Source organism: Ranitomeya variabilis, chromosome 3 (genome assembly GCF_051348905.1).
Source record: "Ranitomeya variabilis isolate aRanVar5 chromosome 3, aRanVar5.hap1, whole genome shotgun sequence".
Taxonomy (NCBI): domain Eukaryota; kingdom Metazoa; phylum Chordata; class Amphibia; order Anura; family Dendrobatidae; genus Ranitomeya; species Ranitomeya variabilis.
Window position 1 is genome coordinate 341,798,784 of NC_135234.1, and position 27,097 is coordinate 341,825,880.

General features: G+C 41.3%; 1 protein-coding gene across 1 annotated transcript in view; it reads left to right on the forward strand.

Annotated features, from left to right (window-relative positions):
* CSF3R (colony stimulating factor 3 receptor) overlaps nt 1–22,541 on the forward strand; it is a 76,204-nt gene extending 53,663 nt beyond the window's left edge. Inside the window, exons 13-18 of the mRNA XM_077295857.1 lie at nt 7,869–7,967; nt 10,073–10,219; nt 17,444–17,584; nt 20,966–21,062; nt 21,213–21,291; nt 21,715–22,541. Coding sequence (XP_077151972.1) covers nt 7,869–7,967; nt 10,073–10,219; nt 17,444–17,584; nt 20,966–21,062; nt 21,213–21,291; nt 21,715–22,152 — 1,001 coding nt within the window. The 3' untranslated portion in view covers nt 22,153–22,541. The remainder of the gene's footprint in view (nt 1–7,868; nt 7,968–10,072; nt 10,220–17,443; nt 17,585–20,965; nt 21,063–21,212; nt 21,292–21,714) is intronic.
* Nucleotides 22,542–27,097: the final 4,556 nt, after the last annotated feature.

Below are 27,097 nucleotides of genomic sequence, written 5' to 3' on the forward strand. Positions count from 1 at the left end.
AAGAGACAAAACACCTCAAATACGCCTCCAGAGTCTGATTAGTTCGTTCCGTTTGTCCGTTAGTCTGTGGATGAAAAGCGGAGGAAAACGACAAATCAATGCCCATCCTACCACAAAAGGATCGCCAGAACCTGGAAACAAACTGGGATCCTCTGTCCGACACAATATTCTCAGGAATGCCGTGCAAACGAACCACGTTCTGGAAGAACACAGGAACCAGATCAGAAGAGGAAGGCAGCTTAGGCAAAGGAACCAGATGGACCATCTTGGAGAAACGATCACATATCACCCAGATGACAGACATGCCCTTAGACACCGGAAGATCCGAAATGAAATCCATAGAGATGTGTGTCCAAGGTCTCTTCGGGACAGGCAAGGGCAAGAGCAACCCGCTGGCACGAGAACAGCAAGGCTTAGCTCGAGCACAAGTACCACAGGACTGAACAAATGACCGCACATCCCTTGACAAGGAAGGCCACCAAAAGGACCTGGCCACCAGATCTCTGGTGCCAAAAATTCCCGGGTGCCCTGCCAACACTGAGGAATGAACCTCGGAAATGACTCTGCTGGTCCATTTAGCAGGCACAAACAATCTGTCAGGTGGACAAGAGTCAGGCCTACCAGCCTGAAATCTCTGCAACACACGTCGCAGATCTGGAGAAATAGCTGACAAGATAACTCCTTCCTTAAGAATACCCTCAGGTTCAGCGACTCCAGGAGCATCGGGCACAAAGCTCCTAGACAGAGCATCGGCCTTCACATTCTTAGAACCTGGTAAATACGAGACCACAAAGTCAAAACGGGAGAAAAACAATGACCAGCGGGCCTGTCTAGGATTCAGGCGTTTAGCAGACTCGAGATACATCAAATTTTTGTGATCAGTCAAGACCACCACACGATGCTTAGCACCCTCGAGCCAATGACGCCACTCCTCAAATGCCCACTTCATGGCCAACAACTCCCGATTGCCCACATCATAATTTCACTCTGCCGGCGAAAACTTCCTAGAGAAAAAGGCACAAGGTCTCATAGTAGAGCAACCAGGGCCTCTCTGCGACAAAACGGCCCCTGCCCCAATCTCCGAAGCATCCACCTCAACCTGAAAGGGAAGTGAGACGTCAGGCTGGCACAAAACAGGCGCCGAAGTAAACCGGCGTTTCAACTCCTGGAAAGCCTCCACGGCAGCAGGAGCCCAGTTAGCTACATCAGAGCCTTTCTTGGTCATATCCGTCAGCGGTTTAACAACGCTAGAGAAATTTGCGATAAAACGACGGTAGAAGTTAGCAAAACCCAAGAACTTCTGAAGACTCTTAACTGACGAGGGTTGAGTCCAATCATGAATAGCTCGGACCTTGACTGGATCCATCTCCACAGCAGAAGGGGAAAAAATGAACCCCAAAAAGGGAACCTTCTGTACACCAAAGAGACACTTTGAGCCTTTTACAAACAAAGAATTTTCACGCAGAATCTCAAAAACCATCCTGACCTGCTCCACATGCGAGTCCCAATCATCAGAAAAAACCAGAATATCATCCAGATAAACAATCAAAAATTTATCCAGATACTTCCGGAAAATGTCATGCATGAAGGACTGAAAAACTGAAGGTGCATTAGAGAGCCCAAATGGCATCACCAAGTACTCAAAATGACCTTCGGGCGTATTGAATGCGGTTTTCCATTCATCGCCCTGCCTAATGCGCACAAGGTTGTACGCACCACGAAGGTCTATCTTGGTGAACCACTTGGCACCTTTAATCCGGGCAAACAAATCTGACAACAGCGGCAAAGGATACTGAAATTTGACAGTGATCTTATTTAAAAGCCGATAGTCAATACAAGGCCTCAAAGATCCGTCCTTTTTGGCCACAAAAAAGAATCCCGCACCAAGAGGGGAAGAAGAAGGACGGATATGCCCCTTCTCAAGAGACTCCTTGATATATGAACGCATCGCGGTATGTTCAGGTACCGACAGATTAAACAGTCTCCCCTTAGGAAACTTACTGCCAGGAATCAAATCTATTGCACAGTCACATTCCCTATGAGGAGGCAGTGCACTGGACTTAGACTCGCTGAAGACATCCTGATAATCAGACAAATACGCCGGAACTTCCGAAGGCGTAGAAGATGCAATAGACAAGGGCAGGGAATCTCCGTGAATTCCATGGCAGCCCCAGCTTGACACTGACATAGCCTTCCAGTCCAAGACTGGATTATGGGTCTGTAACCATGGCAAACCCAAAACAACCAAATCATGCATTTTATGTAGAACAAGAAAACGTATTACCTCCCGATGTTCGGGAGTCATGCACATGGTAACCTGTGTCCAAAACTGCGGTTTATTTTTTGCCAATGGCGTAGAGTCAATACCCCTAAGAGGGATAGGATTTTCCAATGGCTCAAGCACAAATCCGCAGCGCTTGGCAAATGACAGATCCATAAGGCTCAGGGCAGCACCTGAGTCCACAAACGCCATGACAGGATACGATGACAGTGAGCAAATCAAAGTTACAGATAGAATAAATTTAGGTTGCAAATTACCAATGGCGACCGGACTAACAACCTTAGTAAGACGTTTAGAGCATGCTGAGATAACATGTGTAGAATCACTACAGTAGTAACACAAGCCATTCTGGCGTCTATGAATTTTCCGCTCATTTCTAGTCAGGATTCTATCACATTGCATTAAATCAGGTGCCTGTTCAGACAACACCATGAGAGGATTTGCGGTTTTGCGCTCCCGCAATCGCCGGTCGATTTGAATAGCCAGGGCCATAGAATCATTCAGACCTGTGGGAATGGGAAAACCCACCATCACATTCTTAATGGCTTCAGAAAGGCCATTTCTAAAATTTGCAGCCAATGCACACTCGTTCCACTGGGTCAGCACGGACCATTTCCGAAATTTTTGGCAATACACTTCGGCCTCGTCCTGGCCCTGAGACATCGCCAGCAAGGCTTTTTCTGCCTGAATCTCAAGATTGGGTTCCTCATAAAGCAAACCGAGCGCCAGAAAAAACGCATCAATGTCAGCCAATGCCGGATCTCCTGGCGCCAGCGAGAAGGTCCAATCCTGAGGGTCGCCCCGTAAAAAAGAAATAACAATTTTTACTTGCTGAGCGGAGTCTCCAGATGAACAGGGTGTCAGGGACAAAAACAATTTACAATTATTCCTGAAATTTCTAAATTTAAATCGGTCTCCGGAAAATGGGTCAGGAATCGGTATCTTAGGTTCTGACATAGGATTTCTGATAACATAATCTTGTATGCCCTGCACACGAGCAGCAAGCTGGTCCACACTTGTAACCAAGGTCTGGACATTCATGTCTGCAGCAAACACAAGCCACTCAGAGTTAAAGGGGAAAAGAAAAAAAAAAATGAGAGAGAGAAAAAAAAACTCAGAACTTTCTTTCTTATAATCCCGCTTCTGCAATGCATTTAACATTTAATACGGGCCTGGCAAACTGTTATGACCCCAATGGCGAGGGTCTCAGAGATATCAGCAAGTCTGCGAAGTACAAAAATCCAGCTCATAGGGCAGTGGTAACTGGGTTGACCATATATCTACTCCTAACGCCAACACTAGAAGTAGCCGGGGAACATGCCTACGTTGGTCGCTAGATGTCTCGCGCCAGCCGGAGGACTAACTACCCCTAGAAGAGGAAAACAAAGACCTCTCTTGCCTCCAGAGAATAGACCCCAAAAGTAGGATACAAGCCCCCCACAAATAATAACGGTGAGGTAAGAGGAAATGACAAACACAGAGATGAACTAGGTTTAGCAAAGAGAGGCCCGCTTACTAATAGCAGAATGTAGTAAGATAACTTATATGGTCAACAAAAACCCTAACAAAATTCCACACTGGAGATTGAAGAACCCCCGAACCGTCTAACGGCCGGGGGGAGAACTCCAGCCTCCCTAGAGCTTCCAGCAAGGAAAGGATACAGATAATGAACAAGCTGGACAAAAATGCAAACAAAAACAAATAGCAAAAAGCAAGAAAGCGGACTTAGCTTAATCACGCAGGAACCAGGATCAGTAGACAAGAGCACTACAGATTAGCTCTGATATCAACGTTGCCAGGCATTGAACTGAATGTCCAGGGAGCTTATATAGCAACACCCCTGACCTAACGACCCAGGTGAGCATACAAGGGATGATAGACATACCCAGAGTAAAATCACTAGTAGCCACTAGAGGGAGCCAAAAGGTAAATTCACAACAGCGAAACAGAGGATGGCGCTTTCCAATCCTTCTCAGACCGTAGGTCTCAGATGTTCCGGGTCTTCCCACTGTACCTAACTGCTATTACTTTCTTGCTGCACTTGTCCCCTCGTTCTCGTGTAAACTTCAGCCCCGAGGCCCTGAACTGCTGGGCTCCTCTTGAACTTGTTACTGCAACAACCTCACTTCTCCTCATACCACACTCTAACTAACTAAACCCAGGAAGTGTCTCAACTATAACTACCCTGGCTCCTCCTACTCGGAAATCCCCTACTTCTTATCCTAACCTTATTTTATCTCCTAATCTATAGTGCCCCCCACTGTTCTAAACCGTATATTACCCATTACTATTACCAAACCTTACTCTAACACTGTATGTATCTCCCTATCTCTATCCCTAGCCCTTAACCCCTTAACGACCGCCAATACGCCTTTTAATGGCAGTAGTTAAGGGTACTTAAACCACTTAAAATTAACGGTGCTGTGGAAAAAGTGTATAGCACCCCCCAGAATCAGATTTTCTCTGGGGTCTCGGCTGCCGGGGGTAGCCAAGACCCCAGAGAACATGATTATTGTCGGTTTATACCGACCCCGGGGTTGCGATCGTCGTTATTAACTGTATAATGGCGACCGCAAAAAAACCCTGCAATTTGCCATTTAATTTCTTTGTCCTCTGATGTGATCGCATATCAGAGGAGAGAGAAATGGGGTCCCGGATCCCCCCGGTACCTCCGTTGTCCATCCATGGCCCTCCGACGTACCCCGTGCCTCTGGCTTCTTCTTCCAGGAGAATATGGCGGGCGCGCGTGCAGTGCGCCGGCCGAGATCTGCTGGCCGGCACCTGGCAACAATAGGGAGATTTTTCCTATTGGTTCATTTTGGTCACTGTGATAGACCCTATCACAGTGATCAAAATAAAAACAAATAGTAAATACCCCCACTCTTTATCACCCCCTTAGTTAGGGAAAAATAATAAAATAAAGAAAAAATATTTATTTCCATTTTCCCATTAGGGTTATAGTTGGGCTAACGTGAGTTGGGCTAAAGTTAGGGTTAGGGTTGGGGCTAAATTTAGGGTTAGGGTCGAGATTAGGGTTAGGGTTGAGATTAGGGTTAGGGTTGGGATTAGGGTTGGGATTAGAGTAAAGGTTGGGATTAGGCTTATGGTTAGGGTTGGGATTAGGGTTAGAAGTGTGTTGGGTTAGGGTTGTGATTAGGGTTATGGTTAGGATTAGGGTTAGGGGTGTGTTGGGGTTAGGGTTGGAGATAGAATTGGGGGGTTTCCACTGTTTAGGTACATCAGGGGGTCTCTAAACGTGACATGGCGCCACAATTGATTCCAAAAGGTGCTCCCTCCATTCTGAGCTCTGCCCAAACAGTGGTTTACCCCCACATATGGGGCATCAGCATACTCAGGACAAATTGAAAACAACTTTTGAGGTCCAATTTCTCCTGTTACCCTTGGGAAAATAAAAAAATGGGGGCTAAAAATAATTTTTGTGGAAAAAAATGATTTTTTTATTTTTACAGCTCCTTGGGGGTCTAGTTTACAAAATGGTGTCACTTGTGGGGGGTTTCTACTGTTTAGGCACATCAAGGGCTCTGCAAACTCAACATGATGCCCGCAGACCATTCCATCAAAGTCTGCATTCCAAAACGTCACTACTTCCCTTCCAAGCCCTGACGTGTGCCCAAACAGTGGTTCCCCCCCACATGTGGGGTACCAGCATACTCAGGACAAACTGGACAACAACTTTTTTGGTCCAATTTCTCCTGTTACCCTTGTGAAAATAAAAAATTGCGGGCTAAAAAATAATTTTTGATTTGTTCAAAGTGCTCACCACCACACATCTAGATAAGTACCTTAAGGGGTTTAGTTTCCAAAATGGTGACACTTATGGGGGGTTTCCACTGTTTAGGCACATCAGGGGCTCTCCAAATGCGACATAGCATCTGATCTCAATTCCAGCCAATTCTGCATTAAAAAAGTCAAACGGCACTTCTTCCGTTCCAAGCTATGCAGTGCTCCCAGACACGTATTCAGGAGAAATTGCACAACAAATTTTGTAGTTCATTTTCTCTTTTTACACTTGTGAAAATAAAAAAAATTGTTTCTTAATTAAAATGTTTGTAAAAAAAAAGTTAAATGTTAATTTTTTTCTTTCCACATAAATTTTTTGGTGAAAAAAAGTTAAATTTTCATGGTTTTTAAACATTCCAAAAATTCCTGTGAAGCATCTGAAGGGTTACTAAACTTCTTGAATGTGGTTTTGAGCACCTTGAGGGGTGCAGTTTTTAGAATGGTGTCACTTTTGGGTATTTTATGCCATATAGACCCCTCAAAGTGACTTCAAATGTGAGATGATTCCTAAAAAAAATTGTTTTGTAAATTTTGTTGCAAAAATGGGAAATCGCTGGTCAACTTTTAACTCTTATAACTTCCTAACAAAAAAAAAATTGTTTCAAAAATTGTGCTGATGTAAAGCAAAGCTGATGTGGGAAATGTTATTTATTAACTATTATGTGTGACATATGTCTCTGATTTAAGGGCATAAAAATTAAAAGTTTGAAAATTGCAAAATTGCAAAAATTTTCGCCATATTTCCATTTTTTTATATAAATAAATGCAAGTAATATAGAAGAAATGTCACCGCTATCATAAAGTACAATATGTCACGAGAAAACAGTCTCAGAATCAATGGGATCCGTTAAAGCGTTCCAGAGTTATAACCTCATAAAATGACAGTGGTCAGAATTGTAAAATTGTCACTAAGGGGATAAAATACATAACTTACACAGTATACAAACATCATAACACTATTTAGCATATTACTACACAATAAAACAGTACGCATAACATACCATTGTACACATAAAATGTACCCGCTTTATTAGGAAGGAACGTGACGGGACGCAGGGCATAACTTAGCTCCCCAACACACCCCTTACACAAGGACAGTTATCACTGAGGTTTTCCCATGCAACCTTAGGTCAGTCTCACACGTCCAGATAATTCCAGTACCTGAGAAAATGGTACCGGAGTTATCCGTGTCCGTGTGTCCGTGTGCTCACATGGCACATCAGCGTGGCACACGTGCGGCAGCCGTGTGCCGCCTGAGAACCACACGGACCGTGCAGGAGAGACAGCGCTACAGTAAGCGCTGTCCCCAGCGTGTGGTGCTGAAGGCGGCATTCATCTCTTGTACCCTGCAGCGCTCGCAGGAGAGAAGAGATGAAAAATCAAAATTTTTTTTTTGTTAAAAATAAAGTTTGGGGTCACCTCCCGCCTCCCACCCCCTGTGCGCCCGCCCGCTTGCAGAAGAAATACTCACCCAGCTCCCGCGATGCCTCCTCTCAGCGCTGGCAGCTTGTCCTGTGTGAGCGGTCACGTGGTACCGCCCATTACAGTGATGAATATGCGGCTCCAACCCTATGGGAACTGCTAGATCTGCAGCAGATAAAGAACTGTTATCAAAACTGAGGTAAGCAGCCAAGTAAATGAAACATCTTTGGAATCAGGGTCTCTGTCCTTACATCATTATGCCCTCAGATGAGGTAGGATAACTGGATGACAGATTACCTTTAAAAGATACAAATCTGTACAAACATTTAAACATTTTCCTTTTGCTGTTTTTCTAATTTTCCAGATATTGACCTATTCCAGAGGTACACTGTGAGATTGTATCCATTGTACAAAGACTACATAGGAGTGGCGAGAGAAATTGAGGTGTATTCTAAAGAAGGAGGTAATGCACTGCTGAAAACAATGAGTTTTCAGATCATACCTGCCATTAAATGGAGATGCCCACAACAGAATTTTCTACCTTTGTGTCTTTTTTCATATTTATCTTCCCCTTTGGTGCATCCATCTTCCCTGAGCTGGATGAGTCCTATTGAAATCTGCTAATCTACATTTCCCTGCAACACCCTGCTTCTCCTCAGTGCTGCAGACCCCTCCCTGTACTCTTCTCCATGATTCCTGAGCTGCCGCCTTTATCTGGTTTTGAGTTTAAGGCTACGGTCACACGTTCAGTATTTGGTCAGTATTTTACATCAGTATTTGTAAGCCAAAACCAGGAATGGATGAAAAATGCAGAAGTGGTGACTTGTTTCTATTATATGTTTCCTCTGATTGTTCCACTCCTGGATTTGGCTTACAAATACTGAGGTAAAATACTGACCATAACTGAACGTATGAATGTGGTCTAAGGGGGCAGACAGACGTCCGTATTTCTTGTGCAGATCGCATTGGAATCCTAGGACTGACTGTTGGCTCTCCTAACCTGACCGTGACAGCTGAATAGAAATATATCACGCTGTCAGGTTCAGGTCAGGAGAGGTTCCGGTCCAGTCTATGCACTGTGATATGATCCTCACACAAGAGCTGGCCTTCTGTCTGCCCCCTTAAGGCTGTACTCAGTCTGCCATTACATGTACCAGGCTGGTCAGTAAGATGAACTAAATTTTTGCCTGCTGAAATGTTTTCAACGCATACCTGTGGTCTTTGCGGAAAATCACTCATCTGCACTGCAACCTTGGCAGCAATTTGGCCATGTGGTGTCCGAGTTAAATTCTATAATTGTAAGCCAATGCCAGGAGTGGATTTTCTTCAATACAAAGAAAACTTTCAAATCTTTCTATTACAGTTTTTATCACTGTAAATTCAAGTCCTCACTTGGGCTTACAAATACTGACCAACTACTGGTGTGTGAGTAAGGCATTCTACAAGGTTGTTACTAAAATTAGATCAATCATTTCCCCAAATTGTGAACGTGACTGTCTCCGTGTTCTCGTTTGCATTGCAGAGGGGGAACAAGGCTGCATACTACTAAATGCATTACTCCCGTCCATAAAACGGATCAGATTAGGGCGCAATGTGATTTTTTTTCCACGCAAATGATGCCTCCTCGCTCATTGTTACAAGAGGAAGAGGACTTTTGCAGTCTATTGGAAGTAGATATCCAAAAATATTGACCCTTTAATGTGCCTAGCCATATGACTAAGGATATAAGCCAAGAATTGCAATTTGCATGTTTAATTTCCAAGAGGAGCATTGCAAGGCCTATAAGCCTCCTTACCCTGGCATGTCAAGTATGTCAATCTCCAAAAGGAGAAACTTTACCTCTCAGATTCTAAAGGTTATAACCATCAGATATTTTTGTTGACAGATGGTCCTCACGTAAAAAAAAAAAAATTTCAGTCCGAGGCGGAATTTACACATGTGTGTTAAAAGATCCGTGTAGGGACTGAAGTGCCTTGGCCAATCGTGGAACTCTTGACGATAACTAAGGGCCATTTAGACAGGGCCTGTCCAAAGGTCTGAACAGTGAGATATATCAGCAGACTTTTGGAGCAGAAAAGGAGACAACTGCACATGCTCAACTGATCGCAATAGAACTACAAGAGGATGTATCCAATATAAATGGATGGAAAATAAATTACATCGGAAGCATCATTGGGGGCGATATTTTCAAAAGAGAATAATTTTGAAAAAAAATATAGTTTTATACAGTAAATTAATTAATCTTTATTTACAGAATTATGACACCAAGGTATGATGGAAATAACTCATTGGGATAGGCCGGAAATAAGTGTATTTAAAAATTTTTTGTAAAGCTCTTGAATTTCCATTATCCATAAATACTTGAGCTTCTGATGAAAAGACAACACAATTTGATGACTATCTGTTTTTGCCATGCATTTAGTCAACTATGGTTCAATGGTTATTGAAATCAGAGAAAGATAGACAAAAATGCAACTTTTCCTAATAAACGTGATCTTTAAAGTGCATGTAATGTAATGTAAATGGAATCTCCGCAATTTATGGTATAGTATATCTTTTGTTCCGCAGCACCAGCTTTTTCTCCAAATATTACATTGTTAACTGTCAGCAAATCCCAGGCAGAAGTGGAGTGGACACATATTCCTGTACAGAGAAGCAATGGATTCATTACAAACTACACCATTTTCTGGATTGAAAAAAGCGGAAAAGAGCATAGTAAGTGTTCTAATATGTATTTGCCACATAGCACAGAAAAAAGATGTCTCCGTGCTAAAGAGAACCTGTCATTAGGATTTTATACACCAAACTGGAGACATTGCTGAAGTGGTATGGGAACAACATGAGGAACACCTCTGGATGCAGTATATAATGCAAAATAGAAAAGAGAAGAAAAAAAAGCCATCTCTCACCATATTTGCCTGTATTTTTTAGCAATAAATTAATTGTTTTATGATGTGGGGTCCCCCCCTATTTTTATTAACCAGTTAAGGCAAAGCAGACAGCTGCGGGCTGATATTATCAGGCCGGTAAGGTCCATGGTTATTGGTCCCTTCCCAACCTAAAAATACCAGCCCATAGCCACCCTAGAACTGACACATCACATTAGATGCATTGGTGTCCTGTATCAGCTCCTCCCGATTGCCCTGGTGTGGTGGAAACTGGGGTATTAGGGGTTTATGTCAACAGCTGGCGCTGACACCAAGCCCTGAGGTTAATAATGGAGAGGTATCAGTCAGACATCCCCATTACTAACCCTGTAATTAAAAATCAATAAACACAAACACAGAAAAGTCCTTTACTTTAACAAAAAAAAAGAAAAACAGACACCCTCTTTCACCAATTAATTTCCCCAAAAAAGTCCCACGCTATGGTCTGCCATAGTAAATTGGATACACCGTAATCTACATCTATGTCCCACGATGAGCCACATCCAAAATCCCAGCATATGGAGCCCAGTTCAGACAACGGGGCTTCATAGGCTGTCACACCAGCACACACTGCCAGATCTTGCAGCGCTCCGTGACAGCCAGGAGTGTCTGTGACCGGCAGTGACGTCAGTAAGTCACAGACGCTGTTTTCCAGGCTGTCACACAGCATCTGTGACCAGCAGTAACCTTCCTGACATCGCCGCTTCTCAAGCTATCCTCGGTGTGAGAACCACCAGCGGCTGCTACAGCATATCAAGCTTCATTCTGTGAACGAGGCTTCAAATGCTATGGAAGTTGGAGTGGTGTTTATGGTGCAGTGGAGTACGTTAGACCGTCTCTTTCTAATAAATGGGTAAATGAGGGGAATTGTCGGGGAGTGTTGTTTTATATAAAGGACTTTGTATGTGTTTATTTATTTTTAAATAATTTAACTGCCAGTTAAGCTTAATGAATATTCACTGTTTCCCCCGTCCATCTCTCGGCGCCAAGAGATGGACGGGGGAAGCAGTGAATATTCATTCTAATCTCTGATTTCAGAGGTTAGTGGGCTGAGCATTGGGTACTCGGGTCTTAGACAGACCTGATGAAGCGATGTAGCCAACCAATCACAGTAATGCAGTAGCCAACATGGCTACTGCATTACTGTGTATGGCAGTCAATCTATGCATGTTGATTGGCTGCCTTACAGCCGTAAAATATGCAGGACAGTGACTCAAGCATTGCGCCTGAGCATCCCCGATACTCAGCTGAGTAAAGAGCGTGCCCGAGCACCCCAATGCTTGATCAAGTAACGAGCAGTGCCAAACACGCCCGCTCATCACTAGATACTATGTAATAAGGTACGGCATTATACATAACAAGAAGGAATAATATGGAATAAAGGATGGTATTATACATAACAAGAGGAGACCCCATATCCTGAGGGACTGCACTTTACACAGGTAGGTGCACACAACTGTTTTTTTACCTCCATCCGAGAAAAATAGTCCAATTATTCTGATCAAACTCAGATCAGAGTAGCATTAGATTCCATAATACAAAGCATATTTGGAGGCCAAATGGCACTGCATATCACCCTCAAAACACGATCCCAACAGTAAAGTTTTGAGTGGGAACATCAAAGTCTGGGGCTGTTTTTCAGCATACAGCACTGGAAAACTTCATATAGTAGAAGGAGGTATGAATTGACAAAGGTACGGGGAATTCTTGAAAAAATCTGCTGCCATCTACCAGGATGATGAAGATGAAGCGAGGGTGGACATTTCAGCAAGACATTGATCCCAAACACACAACCAAGGAAATTCTCAGTTGGTTTCAGAGAAAGAAAATAAAGCTGCTAGAATGTCCCAGCTAATCACCTGACTTTTCCAATAGAAAAATAGAAAGCTCATAATTCATAGAAGGAGAGTATTTTGTGTGGAAGAATGGGCCAAAATCACACCTGAGCAATTCATGTGACTAGTTTCTCCTTCATACAGGATGCGTCTTGAAGCTCTCATCACCAAAAAAAGGCCTTTGTACAAAGTATTAAATGTCAGAAAGCATGTTCCATACAGTGCCTTGCGAAAATATTTGGCTCCCTGGAACTTTTCAACCTTTTTTCACATATCATGCTTCAAACATAAAGATACGTACCTTGGTCTTCATGATGCTCTCTGTGCTTCAAACAGAACCCTGAGACTATCACAGAGCAGGTGCATTTATACGGAGACTTGATTACACATGGGTGGATTATATTTATCATCATTAGGCATTTAGGACAACATTGGATCACTCAGAGAACTACAATGAACTTCTGCAGTGAGTTTGCTGCACTGAAAGTAAAGGGACCGAATAATATTGCACACCCCACTTTTCAGTTTTTGATTTTCCACAAACATTTAAAATAACCAATAAATTTCGTTCAACTTCACAATTGTGTTCCATTTGTTGATTCTTCACCAAAAATTTACATTTGGTATCTTTATGTTTGAAGCATGATATGTGGGAAAAGGTTGAAAAATTTAGAAATATATTGGTGATGTGTTCAATACTTATTTCACCCACTGTACATATATTAGATTTGCTTCCTGAAAAAATAATCCCTCACCCTGTGTCACTAAATACTGATACAGTGGGGAAAAAAAAGTATTTAGTCAGCCCCCAATTGTGCAAGTTCTCCCACTTAAAAAGATGGGAGAGGCCTGTAATTGACATAATAGGTAGACCACAACTATGAGAGTGAAAATTTAGAAAACAAATCCAGAATATCACCCTGTCTGATTTGGTAAGATTTATTTTACAAATTATGGTGGAAAATAAGTATTTGGTCAACTAAAAACATGCAAGATTTCTGGCTCTCACAGACGTGTAACTTCTTCTCTAAGAGGCTCCTCTGTCCTCCACTCATTACCAGTAGTAATGGCACCTGTTTGACTTGTTATCAGTATAAAAGACACCTGTCCACAACATCAAACAGTCACACTCCAAACTCCACTATGGTGAAGACCAAAGAGCTGTCGAAGGATATCAGAAACAAAATTGTAGCCCTGCACCAGACTGGGAAGACTGAATCTGCAATAGGCAAGCAGCTTGGTGTGATTAAATCAACTGTGGGAGCAATAATTAGAAAATGGAAGACATACAAGACCACTGATAATCTCCCTTGATCTATGGCTCCACGCAAGATCTCACCCTGTGGGGTCAAAATGATCACAAGAACGGTGAGCAAAAATCCTAGAACCACACGGGGGACTTATTGAATGACCTGCATAGAGCTGGGACCATCGTAACAAAGGCTACAATCAGTACCACACTACGCCGCTAGGGACTCAGATCCTGCAGTGCTAGACGTGTCCCCCTGCTTTAGTCAGTATATATCCAGGCCTGTCTGAAGTTTGCTAGAGAGAATTTGGATTATCCAGAAGAGTATTGGGAGAATGTCATATGGTCTGATGAAACCAAAATAGAACTGTTTTGTAGAAACAAAACTCATGTTTGGAGGAGACAGAATGGTGAGTTGCATCCAAAGAACACCATACCTACTGTGAAGCATGGGGGTGGCAACATCATGCTTTGGGGCTGTTTCTCTGCAAAGGGACCAGGACAACTGATCCGTGTACATGAAAGAATGAATGGGGCCATGTATTGTGAGATTTTGAGTGCAAACCTCCTTCTATCAGCAAGGGCATTGAAGATGAAACGTGGATGGGTCTTTCAGCATTATAATGACCTCAAGCACACTGCCAGGGCAAAGAATGAGTGGCTTTGTAAGAAGCATATGAGTTGAAAGTCCGTGTTGCCCAATGACAGGCCCAAAAGATTACTGCTCTAGAGATCTGCATGGAGTGCATGGACTAGTGGTGGATTCCGCATCCCACACAGGCACGGCACTTATGTCCTGATATTTTAAGGTATATCGCTTCATTTGGGGCCATACTGCCCACATACAGGCAGCGCTCACACACAAGTGTGATTTCATTTCACAATCAGCAATTCTGTGGGTCCACTTGCTCCCTCACATTTATCAACGGTGACTGATGAAGACCCGGATGTAGGACCGAAACGTTCGTTATTTTGTGGACACAATTAAATCATCTGTCTTACGTTAAGTTGAGTGCCGAGTTTTTTCTATATACTACGGTGTGGGAACCTACTCTGGCACCTCTTTACGGCTGTGCACACATCTACTTTTTCTTACAGAAAAGGTTTGACCTCTGTCATTGCCAACAAAGGATATATAACAAATTATTGAGATTAACTTTTGTTAATGACCAAATATGTATTTTCCACCATAATTTGCAAAATAAATCTTCCCAAATCAGACAAGGTGATTTTCTGGATTTGTTTTCTCAATTTTGACTCTCATAGTTGTGGTCTACCTATTATGTCAATTACAGGCCTCTCTCATCTTTTTAAGTGGGAGAACTTGCACAATTGGTAGCTGACTAAATACTATTTTTCCCCACTGTATGCACCCACCATTAAGCAACCCACCATCCAAAATATAAATTGATAATCCACCACTGTGCTCCTCATTAACTATATTTAGCCACTTTTCACCACTCAATAAATATATAAATTAATTAGCCTCTGTACCCAAACCCCAATTTATTACCAGTCACTTTCCTGCGTCTTCAATGCTCCACCCTGTGCACCTCCCGTTACCCCGATTCATTATTACAATTTTCTCCCCCCAATTTTTTTACAATTACACAACCTCATGGATCTTTCCGCAGCATTCGACACTGTGGATCATCAGCTCCTCCTCACTATGCTCCGCTCCATCAGCATCAAGGACACCGTTCTCTCTTGTTTCTCCTCCTATCTCTCTGACCGATCCTTCACTGTATGTTTTGCTGGTTCCTCCTCCTCTCACCTTCCCCTTACTGTTGGGGTTCCTCAAGGATCAGTCCTAGGCCCCCTCCTCTTCTCTTTGTATACTGCCCCTATTGGACAAACAATCAGTAGATTTGGGTTCCAGTACCATCTCTATGCTGATGACACCCAATTATACACCTCTTCTGCTTTCACTCCGACCTTCTTAGAAAACACCAGTGATTGTCTTACCGCTGTCTCTAACATCATGTCCTCCCTCTATCTGAAACTGAACCTGTCAAAAACTGAACTCCTCGTGTTCTCTCCCTCTACTAACCTACCTTTGCCTGACATTGCCATCTCCGTGTGCAGTTCAATCATTACTCCAAAGCAACATGCCCGCTGCCTTGGGGTCATCCTTGATTCCGAGCTTTCATTCACCCCCCACATCCGATCACTGGCTCGCTCTTCTTATCTGCATCTCAAAAACATTTCTAGAATTCGCCCTTTTCTTATTTTCGACTCTGCAAAAACTCTTACTGTTTCTCTTATTCATTCCCGTCTGGACTATTGTAACTCTCTACTAATCGGCCTCCCTCTTACCAAACTCTCCCCGCTCCAATCTGTCCTGAATGCTGCTGCCAGGATCATATTCCTCACCAACCGTTACACCGATGCCTCTACCCTGTGCCAGTCATTACACTGGCTACCCATCCACTCCAGAATCCAGTACAAAACTACTACCCTCATCCACAAAGCACTCCATGGCTCAGCACCACCCTACATCTCCTCTCTGGTCTCAGTCTACCACCCTACACGTGCCCTCCGCTCCGCTAATGACCTCAGGTTAGCATCCTCAATAATCAGAACCTCCCACTCCCGTCTCCAAGACTTTACACGTGCTGCGCCGATTCTTTGGAATGCACTACCTAGGTTAATACAATTAATCCCCAATCCCCACAGTTTTAAGCGTGCCCTAAAAACGCATTTGTTCAGACTGGCCTACCGCCTCAACGCATTAACCTAACTATCCCTGTGTGGCCTATTAAAAATAGAAAAAACAAAACAAAACACATAATCAGGTTCCTTGCATCATGTTCTCATACACTTTATGCAGTTAATAGCACTCTGTGTCTGTACTGCTACATACTTAGGCTGTTAACTGGTTCATGCAGCTTTACATGAACACCCGAGCCTTACACTATGGCTGGTCCAAATAACTAAAGCAATTGTTACCATCCACCTCTCGTGTCTCCCCTTTTCCTCATAGTTTGTAAGCTTGCGAGCAGGGCCCTCATTCCTCCTGGTATCTATTTTGAACTGTGATTTCTGTTATGCTGTAATGTCTATTGTCTGTACAAGTCCCCTCTATAAGTTGTAAAGTGCTGCGGAATATGTTGGCGCTATATAAATAAAATTATTATTATTATTATTATTAACCTCCCCCAACTCATTATAGTTGCATACCCCCAATTCATTATAGTGTATTATCCTCTCTCCGATCACCAATTCTCCCACCCTCATTTTAATGCTCTGTGCTCTCTGTCATTAACCCACCCCAATTCAATATAATGATCTGTGCTCTCTTCCACCCACCCCAATTCATTGTAATGCTCTTTGTTCTCTCTCCCACTCCAATTCATTATAATACTGTGCTCTCCCATCCCCCCACCCCCAATTCATTATAATGTTCTGTGCTCTCTCACACCATCAATTTATTGTAATGCTCTCTCCCACTTCCCCCACCCCTAATATATTATAATGTTCTGTGTTCTCTCTCCCCTCACCCACAATTCATTATAATGTTCTATGCTATCTCTCCCCCACCCACAATTCATTATAATGTTCTGTGTTCTCGCTCCCCCCACCCACAATTCATTATATTGTTCTGTGTTCTCTCTCCCCCACCCACAATTCATTATAATGTTCTGTGTTCTCTCTCTTCCATCACTCACAATTCATTATAATGATCTGTGTTCTCTCTCCCCCACCCACAATTCATTATAGTTTTCTGTGTTCTCTCTCTCCCACCCACAATCCATTATAATGTTGTGTTCTCTCTCCCCCCACCCACAATTCATTATAATGTTCTGTGTTCACTCTCCCCCCACCCACAATTCATTATAATGATCTGTGCTCTCTGTTACAAATTAATTACTTTAATCATGACTGGATTATGCACTGTATGGAAATAAATACTTTTATATTGTTTTAGGTTCAACTCTCAATAGCTCAAGAACAAAATACAACATACCATATTTGGTGCCATCGACCACATATCAAGTATTTCTAAGGACCTCAACATCTGTAGGCAGCGTGAATGGGACTGTTATAATGATTCGGACATCTGCACTTGGTAAGCAAAATGTCCAAAGAATGTGATTTTAAAACCTTAATAACTCCACACACATTAAAGAAAAGTCACTTTAACCTGATGATTTTGGTAGGATCAGATGACAATCTTACCTGTATTGGGACTTCCAATTCGACATCACAAGTAGGATTGGAACTGTTGAACTTCAACTCCTTTTCTTCTTCTGGGAGATAATCTTCTGCCAGAACTAACTTATCCCACTGAAAATATATGCATTCTAGGGTGAGCTGAGTGTTAATATATATTGAGGGAGTTAAGCCATATTGTTATTGGCTAAACCAGTTATCTAAGGTGGTGTATGACCAACTAAATAGGCCAATGTAAGAACTAACTCTCAACTTAGGCAACATTACACATAGGCTTCATACTCCTGGTCATGCAACACAGATCAATAGTATGGTAACCTTAGCTCCAGTGTTCTCTTACTGTATCTTATAAGTATATAGACCACGATGCTTTTTTCCTGTTACAGATTCCATGATAATCTGCAAGAAAAATATTGTATGTACCATATATTGTTGAGTAGATTGCCTCATTGAGTGGCTGTTAGTCCTTGATGCAGACCAAAACATACTCCATGTGCCAACTTATGGGGTCCATGCATGTAATAATTCAGGGATCCAAAACTATGAACATTAAGTGGTCAGTTAACGGTACACATTTCTAGGGTAATTCCATTGCTGAAGCTTAAAAGATGGGATGCCAAATGATCAGAATAAACATACAAATTAGGAGGCAGACTGTTTTTAATATGGAGCTCATCCATAGAGACAGCAATATAGATATAAGATCAATACTAGGACTCCTAAATATGTTTAAAGGGCATCTGTCGGTAATATGTTTACCACAAATCTATTTATATGTGCATGAAGTGCTTACATAGATAAGTCCAACAGTACCTTTACATGTCAGGTTTATTTCTCCATTACTGAGAAATCAGCTTCCAAATTGATATGCAAATGAGGCTGGAGATCTGAAGCTTCTATCACTCCAGCTTTATTCCACTCCAAGCTCCGCCTCATTCTGCTTGACTGACAGTGCCTTTGCCTTAAATCACACAGCATAGAAGTTATCAGTTAATCAGGAGAAGGCAGTGCTGGTCGAGAAACAGAGCTGGAGTGACAGAGGCTTCAGTTCTCCAGCCTCATGTGTATATCAATTCAATCACTTACTGTAATTCTCAGTAATGGAGAAAGAGACTGGCCATATAAAGGTATTGCTGGACTTGTATTTGAAAGAACGACGTGTGCATATAATACAGATTCTCTTTAAGGATGAAATACACCAAGGTGAGCTATGATTTACATAGTCTTCTCTTGAGATTGGGACTTAGCTGTCATTAGATTGCCTGAGCACATCAGTTGCTCATTTATATACAGTAATCTTAGTTTCACTGAATATAATAAGTCTAGAAAACCTTGCTAAAATGTAAGGTTTTTGTCATGTAAAAATATCACATCAAGAATCATTTCAGAACTTTTTCATCTTTATTGTAATCTATACATCTACAATTCAACTGCAAAGCAAATTTAAATATTTTCAGGGTGAAAAACAAGAAATAAAGAACTCCAATAATGTGGCTACACAAATATGGCTTCTGTTGTGAACTCTGTTTTCAGGCTCCCTCTTGTGGTCAAAGGGGGTATTGTGTGACTTTTGTTTTGGGCTCCCCCTGGTGGCTTTGTTTGTTATCCTGCGGGTCTGTGGCTGATCAGCTGCCTCGTTATTCACTTGGGAGTTTCCTATTTAGCTCTGTTTCACTTCCACTTGTTGCCGGCTGTCAATGTACTCAGTGCTATTCTGATTACTCCTGATTATCTTCGGTTTCAGTCTCTTCAGGAGAAGCTAAGTTCTGTTTAATTATTTTTTGCTCATCAGTCTGCAATATGATTTCTGTGTATGATGAGTTTAGTCCAGCTTGCTAATATGTGATTTCTTCTGCTGGTTTGCTCTGGGGTACAGAGTTGCTTCCCCCGCACCGTTAGTTGGTGCGGGGGCTCGAGCGATCTCTGCGTGGATATTTTGAATAGGGTTTTTAATTGACCGCACAGTTCCCTTTCTATTTTCTGCTTTCTAGTATTAGCGGGCCTCATTTGCTAAATCTAATTTCATCTCTGCGTTTGTGCTTTCCCCTTAACTCACCGTTAATATTTGTGGGGGGCTATTCTATATCTTTGGGGTCATTTCACTGAGGCAAGTGAGGACTTTCGTTCCCTCTAGGAATAGTCAGTTTCTCAGGCTGTGAAGAGACGTCTAGAATTTTCAGGTAACGTTCCACGGCTGCCTATAGTTGTTTGCGGATAGGATCAGGTTGCGGTCAATTCAGTTACCACTTCCCCAGAGTTTGTAGTCGGTTTAGTTACTTAGCTAGTCCTACTTGCGATCCTTGCCACTAGGATCATAACAGGCTTCTGCTGTAAAATGCAGCTATGAAAAGGTCAGGAAAATCCTACTAGAGCAGCTAAAATTTATGGGGTTAATCAGAATCTCTGTAAATGATATGCCAAACATGGTATTCATCCACAGACAGCTGTTTCAGGGTATTTGCCCCTCATCAGTGTGGAGTAGGAAACTGGCTGCTAGGAGCAGTGTCTAGTGAAAAGGCTATAAACATAAGGATGAATGAACTCGGGGAAATCAAAACATCCAACACCGCGGAGACACCATCACGTGTTTCTCAACGCAGTGATCCAGAACACTGCCCCCATCCCTGATGGGAAATATGCAAATGCATGTAGAAAAGCCGCGGAGACACCATCATGTGTTTCTCAACGCAAGCATTGAATAGCCAGGTTGGATACCATGTTTTGGCATAGGTGGTTTTCCTTTATTGGATGCTGCCCTTCCCGTGGTTGTTCCTTCCCGGTGAAAGGCCTGGCTATTCATTGCTTGCGTTGAGAAACACGTGATGGTGTCTCTGCGGCTTTTCTACATGCATTTGCATATTTCCCATTAGGGGTGGGGGCAGTGTTCTGGATCACTGCGTTAAGAAACACGTGATGGTGTCTCTGCGGTGTTGGATGTTTTGATCTCCCCGAGGTCATTCACCCTTATGTTTATAGTCTCTGTAAATGATGGCTGTTGTGTTCTGACTACTATTAACATGAAATGAAATGTGATTGGATAATTCTGGACAGAACCACACCCCCAATTATAAGAAGGTGTTCACACTGAAGACAGCACAGTTTGGGGATTTTGGCCTCTCAGTAGGGTACTGGTTGGCTGAATGAAACCTTATTTCTAAAAACCCACACATCCACCTTTTCCTCGTGTATAACACCTACCACTAGATATAAAATGTTTATTATTTAGAAATTGTTACTTTACTTAATTTATATCCCTAATTTACCTTTTACCATACAGATAAAGAAGACATCAATATGATAATCCTGATTTTCTCTCTAATTGGATTCCTTATTATTCTGTTCATGATTATTACCTGCATCATGAAACATGAAAGGTATGCTTGGTGTCCTTGTTAGCCTACCTCTATAATCCCTCCTTTACCTAGGACATCACTTCCATTTTCTACATAATCCAATCCTACAAAGGTTCTCCAGTTGTCCTGTGTCCACATTGCTTATCTTGTGCTTTTTTTTTATCACAACAGGATGAAGAATCACCTATGGCCTGTTGTTCCAGACCCAGCCAATAGTCAAATGGGAAAATGGGCCTCATTCTTAGAAAAGGTAACAAGGCACCAATTTTATTCTGGTTTTATAAAAAGAAACACAGTGTTACATTTCTTCTACGAGTTACCAGTCTATCGTAAATATGATACACAACATAATATAAAAAGTTTGGGGACCTGCTGAACACACCAGATATGCCAAAAAACAAATATCATATGGCAATTTAAAGTTTATTAACGATCGTCTGTGTGCCCACTAGCATCAAACAACATACACTGCCACTTAATCACCCCAAATTTTTGCCCATTAAAGGGTATAATTGGAGGTTTCAGCAAATTGTTTCTCAGGACCTTTTTCATGTCAAGTACAATAAACATTACAGAGGAAATCTCAAGGCATGGCTGTTAGAAAAGGAAATTTATATGCATATGTAACATAATATTGTTTTGTCATCTAATAATCAACGGTTTCCTTTTGTAGACACCCCAGATGACTTTTAAGGCCAGTGATATTTCTCAGATTATCACAAGTGAACTCAGCATTGTAGAGAAATGGCAAGGAAAGAATTCACCTTTGGAAAATCGAGTCAAGGATAATTCTTTTGAAGGCTATGGACATGCATGTAGTAAGCAAACATCATCTTCAACAGAAGATCCAAAGAAGTATTACATCAATGTTGACACTGTCCAATACGCGAAGGTGATCACGGGGGGTTACCGTGAACAGAGTCCTCCAACTTCTGTCTATGTGAGAGCTGACTCCACACAACCTCTTCTCTGTGACATATCACCCAGCCCTCAGAATTATGAGAATGCATGGTTCCACTTCAACAACCATGAGGACAGTGTGTTCCTTATAGAAGAGGACAACATGAAAGACTTTCCTCTTCTAAATGCTTTGCAGCTCCATGAGGAATAAGATGTATTTAACTTGTTTGATGAAGTAATCTGCAGCTAGCCAGTATTCTTAGTTGTCATATATGGCTGTCACATAAGCTACTGCACCATTCTTAACACAGGTATAAACTATTTTACACCAATGGATATTGAAGCATTCAAGCAATCCATGCATTGTCCCAATATATTAATGAGCACACCTACATTAACTATCGAGTGAGCCTTGAACCAGAATCCATTGAAGAATTTAACTCATCTAAGAAGTAAAATATTGTGTAACAAGCAGCAAATATACTTTGATGTTCTTGGACCCAGAATCAGTTAGAGGATCCCTATTCTTAATATTACGTATGTGAGAATTTGCAGAACAGGTATCCATTAACTACATTCAAACAAATGTATACAATTTACAAATGTAAGCTCGCCAACTTGATATGCTATGAAACTCTGGGAATGCAATGCACTGTCTACCTTTATTACACATTTTCATAATCATTTTTTTCCATTCTTGCCATTCATTTTTGTGGAACCGTACTACATTCAACCATCTATATACAGACCACAATGGAAACCATATACATTAGTCTGTCATGCATGCTCAATACCAAGTAGGAGAGCAAGAAACAGAAAAATAGTAAAGGGGACACTCCAGCATAGAATCCCTATTACCCAATAGAAGAAATGGAGTTCAAGTCCAATTAAATTGAAAAGATATAAATTTATTACAAAAATAAATACATTGTACACACATAGTCAGTAATAGTGCAAGTAAAAGTACTGATAACCATTAGAATTTCAGCTAGAAAGACTGGTGGAAATGATCGGTGGGTATACCAGAGATTACCACATACATTATGAAATAAAGTGCTTTGCTGTAGAGCAGGAAAGATCAACAGGATGAAGGATAGTAAATATGACTAGTGCAAGGTTACCTACTGGCACAGGGACAATGCCCTGTCAATGTCATAACGTCAATGTCATAACCTCCCATACCCGGGATATCTTAACCATGTTGTGGTATCATATGGCTCCCCACCGTGCAGCCCCAATGCGCGTTTCACGTTGGCTTAGTCAGGGGGCGCCATATGAAACGCGGGGACTTCTACTAATTGCAAAAATGTTCTCTGAAGATCTCTTGTGTGAATAGATCACTAAGGCTCCATTCACACTGAAGATGCAACTCCTACTCTGGTAGACTCAGCCTGCCAATGTATCTCATGGTTGTGCATATGTCTGAATATGCTCCATGTAATTCTACAAATTAAAATGTGTGTCTGAAAGCTTCTTCCCTAGATTGCAGGATTGGTGGCTTACTTAAAAAAATAAAAATATTGGTTGTATTGCTGAGACAGGCTCTTCAATGCAGTCATACCATAGTATAAAACATACCGCAAATTTTAAAATCTTACAATGTTACCTTCAAATACTGGGTTTGATGGTGAAAGTATATGTCACACAAACTGAAGCGTACATGTAAACTGTTACTAAAAAAATAGAAAGTGTCTGAAGTTACAAAACCTTGAAAGTGAACATTAACATCTGTAAAAGACAAAGGATATGTAAAGACACTGCAGAATCAGTTCGAATACCTGCTGTGGGTTCTGCACCAACCATTGCAGCAGAATGGAGTACAGCACATGTGAATGAGATTTTCATATCCTCATCCGCATTTACATACATATTATTTCTCAGAATTTCAGCAGACGGTTTCGACTTATTTCACCCTTTGTAATATAATATGTAAAATTTGCTGCAAATTTGCACTAACTTTAGCAACAAAAATGTATAGTCGTTGAGCATCTGCAGCAGATTCACAGTAAAATCTGTGATAGAAAATGAACTTGAGTTTAAACATACCCCAGCTCTACTGTGCAAACACATGCATGAACATTGTTTAGGTAGCGTTGTATGGTAAAATATCTGTATCTTTTTCTTCTTGCGTCGTGCTGTATTTTGGAGATTGCATGAATTTTATGTTGTCCAGAAATCAATAGATTTCCTTTGTAGGCTACCGCCATTTGAAGAGTGTAGCTAATAGTATAAGTGACAGCGGAAATCACTGTGCTGATATGCAGCTTTGTTATGGATCCGGGGAAAGTAGGAAAATGTGTACAGGCATCTAATGTTGTCTGTTACCTGTGTGTCAAACCTACATGGGAAGACATTATCAGGGTATTCCACTACTGGACAACCCCCACGTAATCAATTCAGTGGATACTCTCATCCTGCAGCCAATGAGCGGCCGCTCGTCAGCTAAAGCCATTACTATTTCATTAGGGTGAACATCAGCTCTGATGGAATATTGATAAGCTAGAGGTGATGAGCGCCGGCTCATTGGCTGCAGTCGGCGTGTGACACAACATGTCACATCACTCTCCAGGAACAGTGGCGCCTTTGATAGAATGGCACCGCTGAAGGAGGCGAGTATAAATTGTTTTTATTTTAATTGACTAAGCTGGAGATGTTCAGTAGGGTACAACCACTTACAATAGGATCTAAAACTCAATGTGTTCATATTAAATAAGCAGTGTACCTAGTTCCTATGGGTTGCATTGTTTCATCATTACCTTCCAATCTGCTTTAGGCTGGGTTCAGATGAGTGGATGAAAAAATCTTTCAATTTTTATCCAGAAAACACGGATGATTATCATCTGTATTCTATCTGTTTTTAACATCTGGATGACATCCACTCAGCTGTAAATAAAATTTACAAGACCAAATACAGTTTCCTATGGTAATAATTGCAATGTACCAGTACAAAATGAATGCAATGTGGATGATCCACATGGAACCCATTTTAGGCCATTCTCATCCAAAATACAGAAGAAACTAGTGAATACTGCATTTTTTTTTTATCACATGGATACTCCATAAGACTGCCATCTGAACAGTATTATTGAAGAGCTTTGCTATCCATGTGCTATCCAATTTTAAACATGGACAGCAGACATACATATAATATTCTCAATTTTCCAAAAGAGGATGTTCTCCAGCACCAAAGAAAGGTAGTTTCAACTTAGCCTTTAATCATATAGGATACAAAAATTGGCAGAATGTGCACATACTAAAAAAAACATTTCAGGTAGTAAAAAACCTTAATCATGAGTATTATGTTTTTTTTTAATACGTGCACATTCTGCCAATTTTTTTAACGGTTGAACACCAATAATCGGTGTACTGTCTGATCGTTCAGATGAGCATATTTTACTAAGATGTGTGCTGTCCAAGTTAACATCATATAGCACATGGACCAAGGTTATTCGATATGCCTGTTGATGATGACGTTTTTTTTTAAATGCATGCATTAGTCTGTATTTCGGATGACACTTGACTACTTAGGTCTACGAGTGAGTGAAAAATAAAAATCGGAACTAATATGGACCATCACCAAAACATCTGATTTTTATGGATACTTTTCAGTTCTCAACATAGGAAACTGTATTTGGTCTTGTAAATGTTTTCAAATGTTGATAACTAAAAATAGATGTTATACGGATGCATAAAATAGACATAAAATATAGACACGGATGGCATATGGATGGAATACAAATGACAATGTAGATGAAAAACTATCATATTTTGGAGATGAAAATCAGGCAATATTTAACACGCTCGTAGTCATCATCGATGTAGCAGCAAGGAAAAATAAGTGTACGTTCACATGATCCAGAAGCTGAAGGGAAAGCCATATGAAATAAACTAAAAATTGTTGCTGAATTTTACAGGATTTAACATTACAAAAATGGCAGAGCTTCTACATGCTATACTATACTCGCCTTCTGTGGCAACACTTCCCTGGTCCCCGCTATCTCTCCAGCAATGACGGGTTGTCACATTTGGTCACTATTAGTGATGAGCGAGTATACTCGTTACTCGGGTTTCCCTGAGCATGCTCGGGTGGTCTCCGAGTATTTCGGCATGCTAGGAGATTTAGTTTTCGTCGCCTCAGCTGCATGATTTGCAGCTGCTAGCCAGCCTGAATACATGTGGGGATTCTCTAACAAACGACGAAAACTAAATCTCGGGGCTCGCCAAAATACTTGGAGAGCACGCAAGCATGCTCTGTTAAACCCGAGTAACGAGCATACTCGCTCATCACTAGTTACTATAGCCTGTTAATGGCTGCATCGGCCACGTGTCTTCACTATATATATATTGCTGGAGGCCAGAATGTACAGAGCAGTGCGGCCACAGGAGTGCAAGAGAAGATAAGTTTAGTGGAGCTTTTTTTTAATTTTAAACTTTGAATATAATGTTTTTCTTTGATTCTAATTATATCTGATTGGAAGGTAATTAGCAGGAAAAGCTGCAACATTTGCGTTTCGATGCTGAGGTTGATTTCCCTATTGATTTCAATAAGGAGAATCAGTAACTAGTTCGCAACATATATCAACATGTCGGGATTTAATCCTCTCTACTCCAAATAAAAATTTGAGTGAAAAATGTTTGCAGCACGTATATACAGTAGGAGATGGTAAAATGTCATTCACTTTGCTGCTACTATATTTTTTTATATTTACACAGTGTTATTATATAGGAACTCTACAATATAAGCAAAGTCTATTTTTGCTATAAATGTGAATTATATGTCCAGAAATAAAATATTACTGATTATATTACCCATTTCATCTTTGCTTATTTGTATATCATTTGTTTTATGTTCTAAAATCATGATTTGTAAAAGCTCCCAGCACTAGAAGCCTTCACATATACTGTTCTTTTCTAATGTCTACAGAATTGTGTGCAAGTATTTAGTGTTAACGCCTTTACTACCAGGGGTGATTTGAAAGATCTCAAAACAAACTCTGCCTCAACCCCCTAAAAAAGTACAGTACCCTATTTTATTCACAAATCTACAATTTATTTTGAACCAGCGAGTGCCATAAAATATAGTGCAAATCTACCTGCAAATCTAGCCTAGAGTTAATTTTCTTGTGCAAGTGTAAAGGAGTGGAGAAGCTGTTGAC